The 18010-nt window shown below is 40.9% G+C and overlaps 1 protein-coding gene across 6 annotated transcripts in view; it reads right to left on the bottom strand.

Annotated features, from left to right (window-relative positions):
* KITLG (KIT ligand) overlaps positions 1–17423 on the bottom strand; it is an 85526-nt gene extending 68103 nt beyond the window's left edge. For 3 of the 6 annotated variants that reach the window (XM_025439001.3, XM_025439000.3, XM_049093886.1), the window contains exon 1: positions 17198–17423. In XM_025439001.3, the coding sequence (XP_025294786.1) occupies positions 17198–17212 (15 nt within the window). In that variant the 5' untranslated portion in view covers positions 17213–17423. Of the gene's footprint in view, positions 1–15973; positions 16148–17197 lie in introns of those variants that run through there. The other 3 variants (XM_049093885.1, XM_049093883.1, XM_049093884.1) reach the window with 1 other exon arrangement.
* Between the last annotated feature and the right edge of the window lie 587 nt (positions 17424–18010).

Here is an 18010-nt window from a genome sequence, read left to right on the forward strand (position 1 = left end):
AAAAAAAAAAAGTTCATAGAACTGATGTGGTTTTTGTCATCCGGATCCATTCCTAGTTTGACTAAAGAACAAAAATGTTACCTTTTCTTCAGAGTAACAGAGGCATGCTATTACTGCTCCCCTCTCACAGGACCTGGATGCAAGAAACAGAAAGTTGCATGCCAGATTGCTCCCCCAAAATAGGCCTTAGTTGTGTCTATTAATGTGAAGATGCAATAAGTGGCAAGCTCTTTTATTTTCACCATGATATTCATGAAATTATACTTAGCCTTCTCCATAATACCACTATATAGGAAGAGACTCCAAATTCAGTAGAGAAAGAAGATGTACAACAGAAATTAAAAAGAAGACCTTTTACAATATATAAGGATGTGACTATTGGCACTGCAGATTTTTAGAATTTTTAAAAGGGTTCTGAGATAACAATCTCAAAGTAAATGTAAACTACTTTGTGTGTTAAAATTCTCCCTCAAGTTGGACTTGAAAGCTTACTTGATAATATTCCCTAGTTTAAAAAAAACAAAATATGAAAAATGTACTTTAAAACCTCAAGCTCTTACTCTAAATAATGCCAGGAGGAGGAAAAAAAAAAAAAAAAAGGAACTTTCTCCGTGGGTCAAGAAAGAGGGTGAGTGGGTAGCCATTGCAAGATGATCCTTTGGGCTTCTTTTCAAAGCAGCTGCTTTGCTGAGGAATCAAAGGAGGATGGGGGAATAAATGTAAACAGAGGGACTGCTTGGGTAGCACAGAGGTTCTCTCACCATAGGGGGGAGAATGGGGATCTACTTCCTCAGGAAGTGAAGAGAGGCCTGTGTGAGCAGGGCATCCAGCTAAATGAAATTTAAAAGATATGCTTCAGCTGCTGTAGGAATTAAGTGCCAAGTCTGCACAAATAATTTTGCACATCTACTTCATTGTTAAATTTTTGTATGTTATCTCTCATTTATGGTATTTTTGAGCTTTCGTTTGCAAATTAGGGCAGGAGATAGACTTTGCTCTTTGTGACACAGTAATTATTCAAAACCTCAGAAGTTTTATGGGTTCCAGAAATGTTAACTTTTTCATTCTACACCCCAAACTGAGCTTGATTAATGAAAAGGAAGGGGAAAAAAATGAAAATAGACAATGCTACAACACTGCCTAACTTTAACACTTCAGAACTTAGATACAGTGAAATACTACTCAGCCGTTAAAAATGAAATCCTACTGTTTGCAACAACATGGATGGAAGTAGAGGACATTATACCAAGTGAAATAAGTCAAAGAAAGACAATTATCATATGATCTCATACATGGAACTTAAGAAACAAACCAGGATCATAGGGGAAGGGGGGGTAATAAAACAGACGAAATCAGAGAAGGAGACAAACCTGTAAGGGAGTCAATCATAGGCAACAAACTGAGGGTTGCTGGAGAGGAGCAGGTGGGGGGGTGGGTAACTGGGTGATAGACATTAAGGAGAGCACATGATGTAATGAGCACTGGGTATTATATAAGACTGATGAATCACAGACCTCTGCCTCTGAAACCAGTAATACATTATATGTTAATTAATTGAATTTAAATTTAAAAGAACCTTCAGAACTTGGAAAACTTGGCATCAAAAGAGTTTTAGTAATTTTTTAAAGTACACAATCTATATATTGCTACTCTATCACTGTAAAGCATTTGTATTACTGCTCTAGGTCACTAACATGGTGGGTTCTCATCACAGATATTTGAAAACATCACTTCTTATTAATCCTTCTCTAACCTTCCTCCACACATAAATAGATCTTTGATCTTAAGTATTGAAGCATCATTTTTTTGCTAAATTCCTTAATCACACCTGTCTTCAATCCTTAAACACTCAAACTGAACTATCTAAAACTTCTATTGTCACATTTCTGTCTTCCTTCACTTTCTTAAATAGACATTATACACCTCAGTATCTAAATCTATAGGACACCCTGTCCTTGCCTACTGCACTATTAACTAGCACAGACTTTGAAAAGAAAATCTAAAAGCATCTTAAATGCAGGTAAGCCGTGGAAGAACCTACTTACTATATTTACAATAGTCTTATTCATTATTATATATGAAGAAAAATACCCTATGTAGGCAATACAAGATGATGACATATATTGGTATGAAGCAAACAAAGGCTTAGGGCAAACAGACCAGGTGTGCAGACTGTCTAGATGTTAAGATGTTGAGTAACTTGCTCAACCTCTCCAAACACATTTCTCTTCTGCAAAAAGGCATATCCACAATAACACTCTCATAGATGGAGAGAATTTGGGGGAGATACACTGTGTATTTTCTTTGTCAGCAACTGTATTAGGTCTAAAACATTTTCTGGATCTTAAACCTTCTATATATCTTGAATTAGCAGACACTTGCTGTCACTTGCCATTCAACCTATAATATTATTTCCTTAAAGATTGCCAGCAACTTGCCCATGACCCCCTTTTTACAGAATTCATGGTCCAAAATTTTTAATTAAAAAAAAAAATCCATGGTCTCCATTCTCTTCCACAAGCCTAAGTGGCCCATTTCTCTCTCCAAATAGAATTACGTTTGAACACTGTATGTTCATGCACGCCAGTGTTGCATGGACAATTACATGTTATTTCTTATTGACATCTATACATAATAGTAATGTTCTAAAGTTCCTCCTGCCTTCCAAATCACTTTCCTTCTATCAACTGAGATCAGCAGGCATAAAAAAGGAGAAATACCAGATCTACACTTAGAATGCTGATAGGTGTTCAGAATGCTACAGTTTGGTCTGAACCAACTAATCAGGATTTGATTCAGAAAATCTTCAAGATTTAAGTTCTGAGTCACTAACTGGAAATACCAATATGAGGCAATTTAGCCAGGTAGACAGGTAAATAAGATAATTTCACTACGGTATTTTCACACTATATGATTTTATTTATTTTAAAGACTTATTTGAGACAGTGAGAGAGAGAGAGAGAGAGAGAGAGAACAAGTGGTGGGGGTAGAAGCAGAGGAAGGGGGAGAAGCAGATTCCCCACTGAGCAGGGAGCCCAATGCAGGGCTCCATCTACAATCCTGGAATCATGACCTGAGCCAAAGGCAGATGCTTAACCAACTGAGCCACCCAAATGACCACTCTCGGATTTTTCTTTTTTTTTTTTTTTTAAGATTTATTTATTTGTGAGAGCGAGCAAGCAAGTGGGTGAGCTGGGAGTGGGGGGCAAAGTGAGAGGGGAGAGGAAGAACCTCAAGCAGAGTCCCTGCTACATATGGAGCAGGATGAGGAGCTCCATCTCATGGCCCCTGAGATCATGACCTGGGCCGAAACTAAGAGTCAGATGCTCAATGAACTGAGCCATACAGGTGCCCGATTTTTTTTTTTTTTTTTTTTTTTTTTTAATGCTGTGGAAGCTTAGGGTAAAGTCACTAACACAGGACCAGTGGGAGTTGAAGTATAAGGGCAAACAAACATCACAGAGGGCTTCTGAGGAGAGAGAACATCTCAGCTAAAGAAACGGAAGATGGAAGAATAGCCCATGGCACCCTCAAGACCAAGGCAATGTGGTGGGTCCATCACTATACCACTGCACGGTGTTATTAGAGGTTACCACTTAGAGTGGGGGGAATAAGCAACAAACAAGTCAGAGAAGCTCGTAGAAGGTGTTGAGGGTTTGGATTTTATCCTGCTCATAATGAAAAGTCAGGGGAAGATTTTAACCAGGGTAGTTACATAGTGAGACTTCCTCTAATCATTCTAGATTGTGTGCATTAAAACCTTTAAAACTGGATCCCTGGGTGGCACAGCGCTTTGGCGCCTGCCTTTGGCCCGGGGCGCGATCCTGGAGATCCGGGATCGAGTCCCACGTCAGGCTCCCGGTGCATGGAGCCTGCTTCTCCCTCTGCCTGTGTCTCTGCCTCTCTCTCTCTCACTGTGTGCCTATCATGAATAAATAAAAATTAAAAAATAAAAATAAAAAAAAATAAAACCTTTAAAACTGCAGAAATCACCACTTGTTTTGTTGGATAATGAAATGGACACGGACTAAAATGCTAACACTACATAACTGAATTCAGGACATGATCTCCCATGTTAGCAAACTCTTATTCTGATGTTCCTACAGAACCCGCCAAATGCCAGGACAAAAATTTTCAGGGAAAGATGCAAACTAAGCTCCCTCATACTCCAGTTCTCCTCCTAAACTACTTACCAAAATAATATATGCCAGTGTTTCCATTCCATTCTCCTTTGGGTTTAGGAATCCCTGGGTGGCTCAGTGGTTGAGCACCTGTCTTCAGCCCAGGGCGTGATCCTGGAGTCCTAGGATTGAGTCCCACATCAGGCTCCCTGCATGGACCCTGCTTCTCCCTCTGCCTGTGTGTCTGCCTCTCTCTTTCTGTCTCTCGTGAATAAATAAATAAAATCTTTAAAAAATAAAATAAATTTCACTCCTTGGTTTCACAGTCTTGGTTCAAGTTTTTGTGCTAGATCTACTCTGAATGAACTCAAAATTACTTCACACATTTCTGGATTGGTAGTTTAATCACAGAGGTAGCCATGATCAAAGATTCAGTCAAGAAACCTCTAGAAATGGCCTTAAGATAATAGGATGTCAGAACACAGGACTGTTTGTGGTCTTTTACAAGTGCTTTGAACAAGTCAGCACTCCATCAAAAGGTACATAACAGTGTCATGTTCTGTCAAAGGATGTAACACTTGTTTACCTAAAGCAATTTGACTGATAGAAGTCACTTGCATCTATTTGATTGACACAAAACTTGAAAAGACAAACCTGGACAGTCAAGCCCTTACTCTTGAAATGCAATTACCTATAAGAAAATAAAATCTGAGGCATGCCTGAGTGGCTCAGTGGTTGAGTGGCTCAGTGGTTGAGCGTCTGTCTTCGGCTTAGGTCATAATCCCTGGGTCCTGGAATCAAACCTGCTTCTCCCTCGGCCTCTGTGTGTCTCTCATGAATAAATAAAATCTTAAAAAAATAATAAAATAAAAAATAAAATCTGAATTCATACTGAAAACACCCCCAAACTACTGATTCCAATACACTTCTTAAATTCAACACATGCAAAAAAAAAAAAAAAAAAAAAAAGGAAAGAAAAAAACAAAAAAGCTTTGAATGTAAAAATGTATTTTGCTTGAAAGCAGTTAGCATTTACCTAGGTATTTGGCATGGTACTAGTCCTTTGCATGTACTGGCTCATTCATCCTCACAGCCACCTGAGGAATGAGACACTATTATAAACTTCATTTTACAAATGAGAAAATCAGAGTGCTACAAGAATTAAGTGACTCAAAGTATCCAATCTGAAAAGCTGACCAGATCGAGGAGTCTCCAAAGCTATCAATACATCCTATATGTAAAGTTGTTTGAGGCTCATTCTGGAAGACATTAATAAACACAAAGCTTTTAAGAATTTGTGAAGTTTGAATGTTTTAATCACTCAAGGCTTAGAATTAAATAATATGACCTTAGGCCCCGGAGTAGAACAGCACAGTCTTCAGAGCACTGCTCTAATAATTACCTCTCACACACAGACACACACACACACACACACACACACACACACACCAGCTTGTGAGATAGGCAAGATGTATATCAGCATCCTTAGTTACAAGGAGGATGCTGAATGTGATCCAGATCCCTTACTAATCTTAGTTCACCATTACAAAATCCCATTTCCCATAATCACTCATTATTTCTGCTTTTCAATGACAAGATTTTAAATTATTATAGCCAGCACACAAATGGAACAAAATGAAACAGTATATAGTCTGATGTATACTGCTCTTTTGATGGTAAAATACAGCCCCAAAGATTATGGATACCACCGATCAAACATCAGTTCTGGGTCAGCCAACTTCCATATATTATCTCATTTAATCTTTGTATTCTTCCAACTGCATACTATTACCCTTATTACCCCATTATACAGATGGGAACCCTAAGGCCTAGAGAAAGAAAGTTGATAACATGCACATGGTCTTGGTGGATAACAGAGCTAGGACTTGGGCCTCCTCTAACTCCAAAGTCTGTGGTCCTAAACATGTCTTTGAGGCCAGTGAGTCAAGCCCTTTGCACAAACATATAATTTTGTCCTTAACAGTATAGTAGGAAAATATGTGTTAAGCCTGAAAATTATTTAAAATAGTACAATTTTGTGAATAACAACCACAAAGCAGAGAAACAGCATACTATTTCTAAGTTAAAAAAAATAAGGAAGGGGGAAAACAAGGAAAGGATAGGGGGTAGAGGGAAGAAAAAAGTAGGAGAGAGGCAGAAAGGAAAGCTGCTAAGCATTATTCTTTTATGGAAGAGAAAATCTGGGTAAGAAAAGGCTAAGGAAAGTTAAATAATTTGCCTAAGATTCGCCCTCCACAAGCTAGAGTCAAAAGCCAGAGGGAAAGCATAGGTGCTCTGACACAAAAGCTCTTTCCATTCTCCCTTGACAAGTGGCTACATTTCTGCTGATGCTGAAAACGCCAGTTCTTCCGAGACAGGGAAAAGTAGGAAATCCACTCACCAATTCATGGAAAGGACTCATGTTCTGTCCCTCTAGTTCCAGGGACAGCATACATAGAGTTTAGAAATGTAGACTCTGGTTCCTGACTGCCTGGTTCATAAAGCAGCACTACCTTGTACTAGCTCCGTGACCTTGGGCACATGATAGAAGTAACTTTGCTCGTAGGTAAACTATCTTTCGATTATAATTATGCACATTTAGCTCTTTTTTTTCCATTTTTGTTAAAGTAGGGAATGAAAGCAATCAAATTATTCAAAAGTAAAGTGAATCTGAAGCCTGACTTATCTGGATGAATGGCTTCAACTTTCCCTTTCATGCTGATGGTGGAGACTTTGCAATAAAGGTTCCCTGATGAGAGAAGTCATTGATATTGATAAATTTACCATTTGTTTAATACTCATGATAATAGCAAATATTTATTTAGTATTTCCAATGTGCTGGGCATTGAACTAAGGACTTTTGGTGGATAATTTCATTTAATCTTTATAACCACCTTTGAGCAACGTACTATTGGTCTCCCTGTCTGGCAGATGGGGAAACTGAGGCTCAGGATTACATACTTAGTTAAGCAAAGCAGGCCATCTAACTGGTGTCTGGTTCATCATACCTCTGTTCTCAAATGATTCCTTCTAGCTGACACTTTCATTTCCAATAAAGTGTTGCTAAGTTACATAGTGATACTGCTGATAAGGGTACTCTGACAGTCATTTGTTTAAACAATCATAACATCAATGTAGAAAATGACTTTTACTATCCATGCATTTGGACTGAGCTGACAAGGAAGTACAAAGCAAAGGTCACAACTTAAATGGCTGGTAGTTTTAAAAGCCAGACATAAGCATAAGGGTATTATCATTAAATAGTTTTCTAATCTGATCATAGCTACTTAAAATTGTCTTCAAAAATAGCATGAAAGAAGGTCAGAGCAAATTGATGAAAGTAATCCCTGATGCATCATTTTCCCCCAAGAAGTTTTTTTTTGAAACACAATTTTAAAATATCTTTAAAATCTGCCCTCTGCCAAAAACAGTATCATTTTCTTTGAAAGACACCAAGGATTTGGCAGTAATTCTTAATACTGCCTCCTCTCAGTCTTGCCCGTATAAGATTAGAAGACATCATTCACACACAAACACACACACACACAAGCTCAAGCCTTTCAGATCGCATGTATACTTAAATACGACTGCATTCTATTGCAGTGATTCAGAGGAATTTAGACTTCAGAATTAGGCTTGGTTTGAAAAGAAGCTCTTCCACTTACTTGCATTTTTTTTTCTTTTAATCTTGGGCAAATTTTCTCAATCTCTCTGAACTTCAGGTTCCTTATTTGTTTAAAAAAAAAAAATCAGTATCTCCTTAACGTTTTCTTTCTTTCTTTTTTTTTCTAGAATCAAATGAGATATACCTGTGCAGTCTGTGGCACAGTGCCTCATCCATGGTGCGGCCAAGTATTAATTTATTAACTAGCTATTCTTCTCTTCTTAAGCAGCTTGTCTTTTGGCCTGTTTTGTATAACCATTTCCTTTTTCAGAAAGGGAAGAAAGCTTAAGGAGATCAAAATGGGGGAAAATTTTGTTGAATTTACTAAGAGTGCTTATAAGGATTAAAGAAAGTAGATAATATATGTAAATAAGGCAGTTAAGGCATAAATCTCTAAGGATTATTTTAATTCATTTATTCAGAATACGAGCCTTATAGCCACAGCCAGGTATTGCTAATAATGAATTTATTTCTTACAGCATGTGGACTTGCCGTAATGTTCCATGATTCACGATTCTAGCAGAGAATGAAATGATTATTTACTAAGTATAAGTCACTGTCTCATTAGACACTATTTTACTTAATCATCACATCAATACTATAACAGGTAGTTATTTCTGCACCCATTTTAAAGATCAGAAAAGTAAAGGTCAGAGAGAAACACTACAAATCATACTGACGGGGTAAATGGCAGAACTAATAATATACTTGATCTAGAACTCAATCTAAGGTTTTCTATTTTCTTGCATGGTCTCCAGTTTTAGCTAGTAAATGATATTTGCATATTCACTGAAAATTTTGCTGTAAATATTTAACTAGCCCTTCCAGTCATCAACCAAACATGTTTGTATAATAAACTCAGGACAGTAGTTATAATTTGCCTTCTGCTTAAAAAAAAAAAAAAAAGCTTCTAACAACAATATTAGCACCTAACCTGAATTAGGTATCTATTCTTTCCACAACATTCGATATGTATTTACTTAGCATCTAGTAGAAGCTGCTCTGCTAGGCAACTAGAGTCATGAAATTTTTGTTGTTCACATTAATATCACTGGCAGCTGTTTTAATATCTGAATTGGATTTCTTTTTTTGATTCAAGGTTCCTATAAACAGAATGTGTATCTTTGAGGTACTTAATAATAAGCCTCATGGATACACTGTGGTTGTGCCAGTTAAGTCTCTTCGGGTGTTAGTCTTGGCAATAACCACTTGGAGTTGGTAGAGGAAAGATTTTATCTTAGTTTCCTTACCTGTGAAATGGGATTTGAAAAAAAAAAAAAAGTACCTACCTCCCAGAAGAAAACATCTATGAATTAATTAATCTTGGAACAGTTTTCCACTAAGTGCCATTTGGCATGATCTTAATATCAGGGTAATTTGATTTTATAAAACAGTGATGGAAGCTATTTAAAACGGCTACACGTTTAAATGTCAAACAGCTGACACATAACTACAGTAAATTTCCTTTCTTCGAGCTGAATAATTTATGTGTGACATTTGTATAGAAGTACAAACAATGGTCAGATCAGTTTGGGATTTAAAAGTGTACTGAATTGTTCAGGAGTACACCGATCCAAGTTTCAAATGGGGGGGGGGGGCGGATGTCTACTATTTTCTAAATATTGTTTAGATATAGTACTATGGTCATGGAACATTATAAACAAACATGGGCTAAAATTTTAAAAATATTTTCCTGGGCAGGGGTTAAAAAATGAAAAACTTTAAAGATTAAAAAAAAAGTTGGTTACAATTGTCACAAAGACAAGGATTATAGAAAACCTATTTTGTAGCCCTGTGCTTCTCTACATAGAATTTATTTCATCTAATATTAAAAACATTGTGCTAATAACCTCTTTTTCATTTTTTCTGAATGTTTTCTAGCTTCTTTTTTATTTCTGTATTTCAGTGCCCATTTTGGGCCACCTGGAGGCAGAAAGGACCAGCCAGCCACCCCCCACTACTGTGATAATTTCTCTAACAAGCAGTGGAATAACATGTTGTTGGTCCATCCTCTACTTTAACAGAACACATCAGAGAGGTCTGGGCAGGGCCAGATAAATAGAACAGTTTTCTAAAATCACCAGAAGATCCAAACTAAAGCAATTACAGGACATTTTAGTTGATCATCAAAAACATAAATCCCTAATGTGTTGGCTATTTCAGAAGCAATAAATTGTAGGTTCACACAGAACCATTAATAATGATGTGTGACTGCCAAGGCTTGTTTTGCAATCCTTGGGTTTTCAAGATCACATTAGAAACCGTTTCATATGAAACCTCTCCAACCCTTCCTCCCTCTGCCCTCATATGAAGGTCCGCAGTGCATATAAATTTTGATAGCTATCCATATGGACAATACATCCCAGGAGGGGGTCAAGGCCTTTAGAACACAACCCACTTTTTCAGCAATGCTCTTCTTGGAAATCAAGGAATCTGGGTGTTTCCACAAGGCAGTTGCTTAGGAGGGCACTAAGAAAGGAACTCCAAGGGAGCAGTAGAAAACTCAGGGTAAGAAGGACTCTCACAGTAGACAGCCTCTATTAAATTGTCATTTCTATCAGTGGGCTGGTTACTCTACCATTCAAATACTTGCATTAGGAGAAACAAGCCGATTATGAGAAGAGTTTTGGTCCTAGAGTTTAGTCAAGGCACTTAGATGGAAAGGCTTCACAGATTCTGCATCAAGGTAAAAAGGAGGCAAAAATCCTCAGCAGCCACAGGGCTTTTGTTCAGTAGATGAACTTCGGCTCCTGGAAGGGCAACAGAGGGTATGTAGAGGAGACAAACACAACGCCCCCCTCTGGGCCGTGCTCTTTGGAGGAAAATTATGCAACGGGGATGCCTTTTCTGCAAACGTGAAAGAGGCTGAGGCTTGCCTTTTCAAGTGAGTGCTGACGGTGGGTTTGCTCTTGCTCTCGCCTTTATGCCCTTTTCCATGGGAGCAAGGCATTCTTTGCAAGGCAACTGCCAGATTTTTTGAGCTGCTGTCTGTGCACCAGGAGCAAAGAAAAGGCACCCTAACTGCCCCCATTGAGACCGCATTCTAATCAGAGCTCTCAAAGCCCCAAGGCAACAGCTACACCTGCAAAGTCAAGTGTTGAATTCCTGCATCCAGGTAACTGAAATATAGCTACTGCTACTTGTTTAACTGTCTGGATCACTGCCTTTTGTTTTGTTTATTTTAGTAGGTAGCTCACTTGACTCTGTGGGCATTTAGAGGAGAAGAGCATTACTGTCATCGTCAAGACTCTCTTTTCTGACGAACCTATGGTCTCTTGTCTGGAGAAGAGGGCCAACTGATCTTCGAATATTCTCATGCCAACAACAAGAAAAGGACTGTCATGGCTTCCGACTGCTAAGGAAAAAAACTACTGCTGGCTACTAGGCTTGCCCCAACCCTCAGCAAATGTCAGTTTTAGAGAGAAGCTAAGGAAAGGAGGCAGGTGAGAGACCATATTAGATCTGCAAAAAGCCAGGGCAAGAAAAGACTCTGCCAAGTGTCATCTATGGGAACTGTGTTTTCCCTGAAGCAAAAGGGCTGCTCCCTCTTTCTTCAGCTTCTGTGCATCCAACTATAGACCGACCCCTCCCCTCCTGTCTTCTCAGGATTAACTCTAGGGTGCAATTCACAGATACTACCACCACTCAGAGACTTGCCTGTGACTTGCCCATGACTTGTCCAAGACTACTAAGACTCAGCGATGGGTTCTGGAGCCAGAGCCACACATATGACCCATTCTTTTGATTCTGCCCACTAATACTTCTGCTGCATGACCAGCTGCTCTCCATTTCTACTCCCTGCACACAGATGCTGGAGACTACTGGGGAAGCAAAGTGAAGCAAATATTGGGAGGCATTCATTACCTTTTGTAAACTGACCTCCTTTGGCTGTCTGACCTTGCCTTAAGATTCTTCCTCCCCTAGAGAATGTAAAGATTAGAAGAAAGAACCTCTTCAACCAAGGATATTGCTAACATAGGAAGTGTAAGTGTCATTCTTATTATAGAGAAGTATCAAGTAGTAGGTGAAATGGCTAAAAGTACAACAGTCTATACTTAAATTTCTTTCATTTCTCCCCACTGGCTGGTTCATGATCATAAAATGATTATAATTTAGATATAAAATAATGATTATAATTTAGATTCACACCAACCCAAAGCAATGGCTACATAAATCTCAGAATCAAAGGAAGCTTAAATGCCATGTGGTTCAAACTTCTATCTTACTAGTATCTTAGAGAATTTTAGAACTGCAAGGCACTTAGAAATCCCCTACTCCTACTTTCTTACTTTACAGTTGAGGAAACCGAGGTTTGAGGAGATTAAAATGCCTTTCCAAAGTCATACAACTTAGTATCTGGACTAGTAAAAAAACTCCATCCCCTAATATCCAAGTCAATGTGGCAGCCTAGAAAAATAGTAAAATGTAGCCAAAAGAGAAAGAGAGCTACATAAAGAACAGTCTTTCTTTAGATGACACACATTGTGATTTTAAAAAAAGAACCATGAGGCCTAATTATAAGAAAATCACCCATCCCTGCCCATCTCCCTTTTTTTCTGGACAGAAGGAAATAGGTAGAGATGAAATAATGACAATTTTATCAAACTCCTAACCCTTTAAGCAGTTTTTAGTATACACATACTTAAGTGAATAGACAAAAACATCTTGCTGCATCTATAAATCAATAAGGCTACAGTCAATGGTTTCTATGAGACAAAGTCTATACAAAATAATTGAAAACAGCATAGATTATAAAAGCATCCGGTGTTCCAAAATTGGTTTCATAAACTGTTCTGACTACACAGGTGACTAACACCAAAAAAAAAAAAAAAAGTCTCTTACAGCTGCTCATGATTCATGTACTAGGAAACAAAGATAAAAGATCACTCCTCAGATTTATATCCAAATTTATATCCAAATTTACACCCTAATTTACAAAAGGGAACACTAAGGTAATCAAGAAGAGAAAGAAAAAAAAACTCACAAACTTGCATAATGAAAAAAAAAAAAAAAAAGTCATGGCATGTTGCCTGGTAAAGACACCCTGCAGAAATGAATGCATGGCCCCCCTTAGAAAATCAAGTATCTTTAGTCTACAATAAATTCTCCGAATCATACCAGGGGAACTTAGAAAGCAAGAGTGTGGAAATATGGAAGTGAATCAGACATGGTAGTAATATTTCCAGTTTCTTTTTTTATCTTTAATTCTTATATTATTCAGTTTTACCTTTAAAGAATAGCTTTAAAGGATTTAACATCTCTCATGCCACATAGAGCCTTTTTCACATAATCCAAGTTTGATGTGTATTAATTATAGTCTATAAGCAGGTAACAACCTATAATGGGAGACACTGAATCCATAGATTCAGATTTATAAAAACTTGGTCTCTCTGCTTTGCTGGTTAAAGATCATTTGCAATAGTTTTTCTCTAGCTTGTAAGTTGCCGGCTAGGCAATTCTCTTCTTGGGGACAATAAATTCTGATTATAACTACAGTAAACCACTGTGCTGGGATAAAGGCCTATATAAAATTTTGTTTAGTCCTTTACAATCATCAAAAGAGAAGAATCTTTATAACTAATTGATAATCATACAGATTATAAAATGGAAATCCTAAGAAGTTTAACCATTTGCCTGAGGGTCATTTGTCTTACAGTGGTAAAAGAGAAATCCGAATTAAGTTTTCAAAAGCAAGAGCCTAGAATCTTTCCATTATAGCTTAGGTACTCCCAAGACATGGATGGAGAAGGCACGTGCAGTGAGGTTTAATGGACCATGCAAGAAACTTTCCCTGCAATATTCTGACTAGCTATTTGGGCAGTGATTTTTTTTTTTAATGTTATTTATGGTGATGGAAGAATTTTAATCACTCATCATTAAAGAAAAAAATGTGACTCACAATTGCTATCTTCAAATCAGAGGAGTTAGACATAAATAAAATTTAGCAATTTTAATTGGTTTGGCTCAGGCCCTCAGATTTCCATATGGTTACTTTCCTTGTTTTATATTAAATGTAATTGACTTAGCACTTGACTTTTAAAGTCTTGGCAAAATGTATCAATTAAGAGCTATATAAATTAGAATTATTTAAAGCACGCATTCCAAATTTAGTGACTTTAAGGACAAAGTTTAAAAACGCTCTTTTCACAAATGTTAATTTTTTCTATAAATTTGTGTCATCACTCAGATGACAAATTTCATAAAGACAAAAGAGGATATTTTCTTTGGAATAACATAAGCTAACAAGCATTCTATTTCTTTTCTGAGAATTAGTGTGTACCTAAAATGGCCTTTCTATACTGTTTACAAAATGAATTTTTCCAGTCTTAGTATTTCTAAAACTGACAGCAGTCATGAAAACTCTCACAAACCATCTCAAAACCAAAATATAAGTACAACATCGATAAACATGGCACCAGGCCCATTAAACTGACAGCACTTTTCTAATTGGTCTTGCCAAACATGCTGCACAATTGTTATTTAATATGCCACTATATCAGAGCATCACATTGGAAAAAAAAAAAAAACACAATTGCACATTGAAATAGATGTTCTTTCTAAGCTAGAGCCACAGTTCTCTTCTGAAACTATAAAACCACACAATATGAATAAAATACAATCAGAAATCCGAAAAATGCAAAGCACATTCATTTCTGTAGGCTCCTGATTCAATTTACCGTTACAATTGCTCCCAAAGACTATTGCCCCTGTAATTACTTCCCAAATACTTAAGTCCATCACACACACTAAATAAATGACAGAATCATTTATCAAACCTCAAGTGGTTGTTGATAGAATTTCCACACTTACTTGGCTTGAGTGAAAAGCCAGAACACTTGGTGTCCCTGAGATTTTTGGAGAGCTTATAATTCAAGCTAAAATTTATTATCATTATTACTACTATTAAATTCTCGTTTTGTGTCTTGGGTAATGGAAACCTACTGAACCCTTTGCCTTACGATGGAACTCTGGTATTCATGTCATTTTTTTTTTATTTTTAAGATTTTATTTATTTATACTAGAGAAAGAGAATGAGCAGGGTAAGGGACAGAGGGAGAAGGAGACTCCCCGCTGAGCAGGGAGCCAGAGGCTCGATCCTCAGACCCCGGGATCACGACCTGAGCCAAAGGCAGATGCTTCACCCACAGAGCCACCCAGGCTCCCTTGATGCCATCCTTCTAAGTGATTATTTAAACTGTTGAACATGAATAGACGCTCCTCTCTGGCAAGGGTAACACTAGATGCAGTAGAACAAATGACCTTACTTATTAATGTCTAATTTATCTAGGCTATTCCTCATCCACCTAGAATTGCACAGCAAATTTCTTTCTAACTTTTGGATTAGGAAATTTAACAACATGAAGGAGGAGGAGGATCTAATCCCCCTTCCCTATTTCCAACATTTTATTGATTTCCTACTATTTCCAAGTGTATTCTTTTGCAGTGGCAAGAATGTGGAATTGCTAGAAGTATCCTTAAAGGAAACCTTGAAGGTCATTAGATCCCAGGCTATGAATGCCTTCATTCAACAAGGGCACTGCCCTCCTTTGCTTGCAAACCCTTTAACATCAGCAAGATCCCCCAAGGGCTTGCACTTTAACTTGGTTGGAGCAGGTCACATTTCTAAAATACTTAGCAGTCTCAAATGTCCCTGGTCAGCAGCACTGAGTCACTAACGCCACAGCGTTTCAGGCTAGATCGACCTCTTTCTAGTTTTCAATGGAATTATTCCATGTAATCCGATTTACACAGTCATTTAATCAAAGTGAGAAAGGAGATTACGGAGCTCACGTTTGTTTTGCAAAGCAAGGGTGCAAGGATCATCAATCCTACTGACTCTCAAAATGACACGATAGTACATCGTCTCCCTTTGGAGTGTTGGACATTAACCTGATCTATCTCCCGTGTTCTTGTTTAAATAGGAAGGTATCGCCGCCCCCCCCCACGCCCTAACTAGAAGGTAGCGGTTTCTCCACCAGCTCTCATCACTACCATCCACGTGAGAAGATGCTACAATAACCAGGAATTACTTCCCCTCCCTTATTATTCCACAAAGCAGAAAGCTTGTGCAAGTCAAATAATGACATTAAAACTTTTCTTTCTGTGCCAGTTTTTAACATTTGTATTTCAACAGCACGGTGTGGTGTTCAGTGCTTTGCCTCTGAATTAACCTGCTCACCAGACGAACCTGTGCTCCGCTCCTTAGTCTTGGGCAGCTGCCCTGGGGACGGCACAAACGTCCTTTCTGCCAGGCAACGTCCCTTCCCCCGGCCCTTCCCACACCTGTGCATCGGGCTGGGTTCTTCCTACTTCCTTCTGACTGTGTACATTTCCCAGGCCTACACATCAATTTAAAATAGGATACAAAGCAATTCATTCAGTAAAGCATTTTCAGCACATGAATGCCACTCTAAAAACTGACGATCCGGCCAAATTCTCAATTTCCTCCCCACCCCCCACCCCCACTTCCACCCCTTGGAATTGCAGTCTCGGATGGATCCTCTGGGGGGGGTGGAACAGCAGCGTCACCCAACTCACCGCGGATACACAAATTCCTAAGGGGTGAAGTGGGGAGGGGAAAGGACTGCGACGAGAGAGGCACCGTGGGTGGGGGGCCCGTGGCAGCCCTTTCCAAACCAGAAGCCAGATATTTGCTTCAAGGGGTGGGGTGGGGGGGGTTGGGAGTGTACTATTCCCCCTGGGCGGTGCTTTACCCACCGCTGTTTCTGTACTATGCACAATTTAGATGCACAGGGAATTACCTCGCTGTCATTGGAGGTGCCTGTTTAAAACGCAAAACAACAGAAAACTTTTCTCTCTTCTGTGATAGAAGAAGGTGGGTGCAGTGTGGCGGTGGTCGCCCATCCACGGCTCCCTGGAAACGCCGGCGGAGCCGCACGCCCGGCGGAGACCGCCGCGCCAAGTTTCCCTGCTGGCCGGGCAGGTTCCCCGCCGCCCCGAGCCCCGGAGCCCCGCCGCGCCCCCGACCCCGCCGCGCCCCCCGAGCCCCGGGGCGCCCGCTGCGGGTGCACACTACCCTGGGGTCGGGAGGGCGCGAGCCCGGGCGCCCGGAGCGGCTCTGTAATCTCCCGGGACCCACGGGAGACCGTCCCCCGCGCACACAGATGCCTCCACGTGATAACCTGCGCTCCCCGGCCAAAGAGCAGATCCTTCCATTTTACAGGACCCGCGGCTCCCGGCTGACAGCTCCCAACTTAGCGGCGGCGGCTCCCGACGGGACAGCGGCCGGGTCTCCGCGCTCCCGCTCCTCCCCCGAGGGCCCCCCGGGCCCCCCAGCGCCCCCTGGGTCGGCCGGCGGGCGCAGCCCCACGCCGGGGCGGGAGAGGCGGCCTGCCCCGGGGCGCCGCGCCCTTCCAGGGGGGCCGGCGAGCGCTCGGCGCGCCCCACTCACTTGTGTCTTCTTCATAAGGAAAGGCAGCGCTGTGATCCAGCCCAGGCAGCGGTGTGGCGACTCGGCTTAGACGCTCCGGAGCTGCAGCATATTGCACGAGCGGCGGCGGCAGGTAGTCCACGCATCGGGCAGCCCGAGCGCAGCGCCCCCTCCGCGGCCGTGCTCCGCGGCGCTCCCGCTCCGGGTCCGGGCGCAAGGCGGCGAGTGAAGCCCGGGCCGGCGCGCCGCCAGCACTTTTATACCGGCCCCTCCCGCCCGCTCGGACACGCCTCCTTCCCTTCCGGAGCCCCGGGGACGCCAGACGCGGCGGGGCGCGGGGCGGGGGGGGCCGGGAGGGCGGCCGGAGCGCGGCCAAAGCCCCCGAAGTTGAACAAATCGGGCCAAGCGCGTCCCTTCGCTCGGGCGCCGGGGGTGAAGCTCCTGCAGCCGCGTGCGGGGCGCGGCGAGTCCCCGCTCGGCCTCGGAGCTCCGCCTGGGCTCACCTGGCACCGCCCGGGGACAGGCGTGCGCCCGCTGGGCTGGGCGCTCCCCGGACCCTGAGGCCGCAGGAGCTCACTGGGCGCCTACCAAACAGCTCACCCCGCCCCTCCCCGGTGGGCGGGGGGGGGGGGTGCTCAAGGGGGTCTATAGTTAGGCCATTGTCTTGTTCCCCCCTTTTTTTTTTAAACATTTTAGTGAATGAATGAATGTTCATCATTAAAAAAACGTTGACTCGGGGTTAAGTTTTGCTAAGGAAGATGCTATTTTCAGAATGGTTTACTGCTCCTTCTTCAGAAATTACCGTCGAAACGGAAGGCATGGTTTATTAAACGT

This window comes from Canis lupus, chromosome 15 (assembly GCF_003254725.2).
Source record: "Canis lupus dingo isolate Sandy chromosome 15, ASM325472v2, whole genome shotgun sequence".
Classification (NCBI taxonomy): domain Eukaryota; kingdom Metazoa; phylum Chordata; class Mammalia; order Carnivora; family Canidae; genus Canis; species Canis lupus.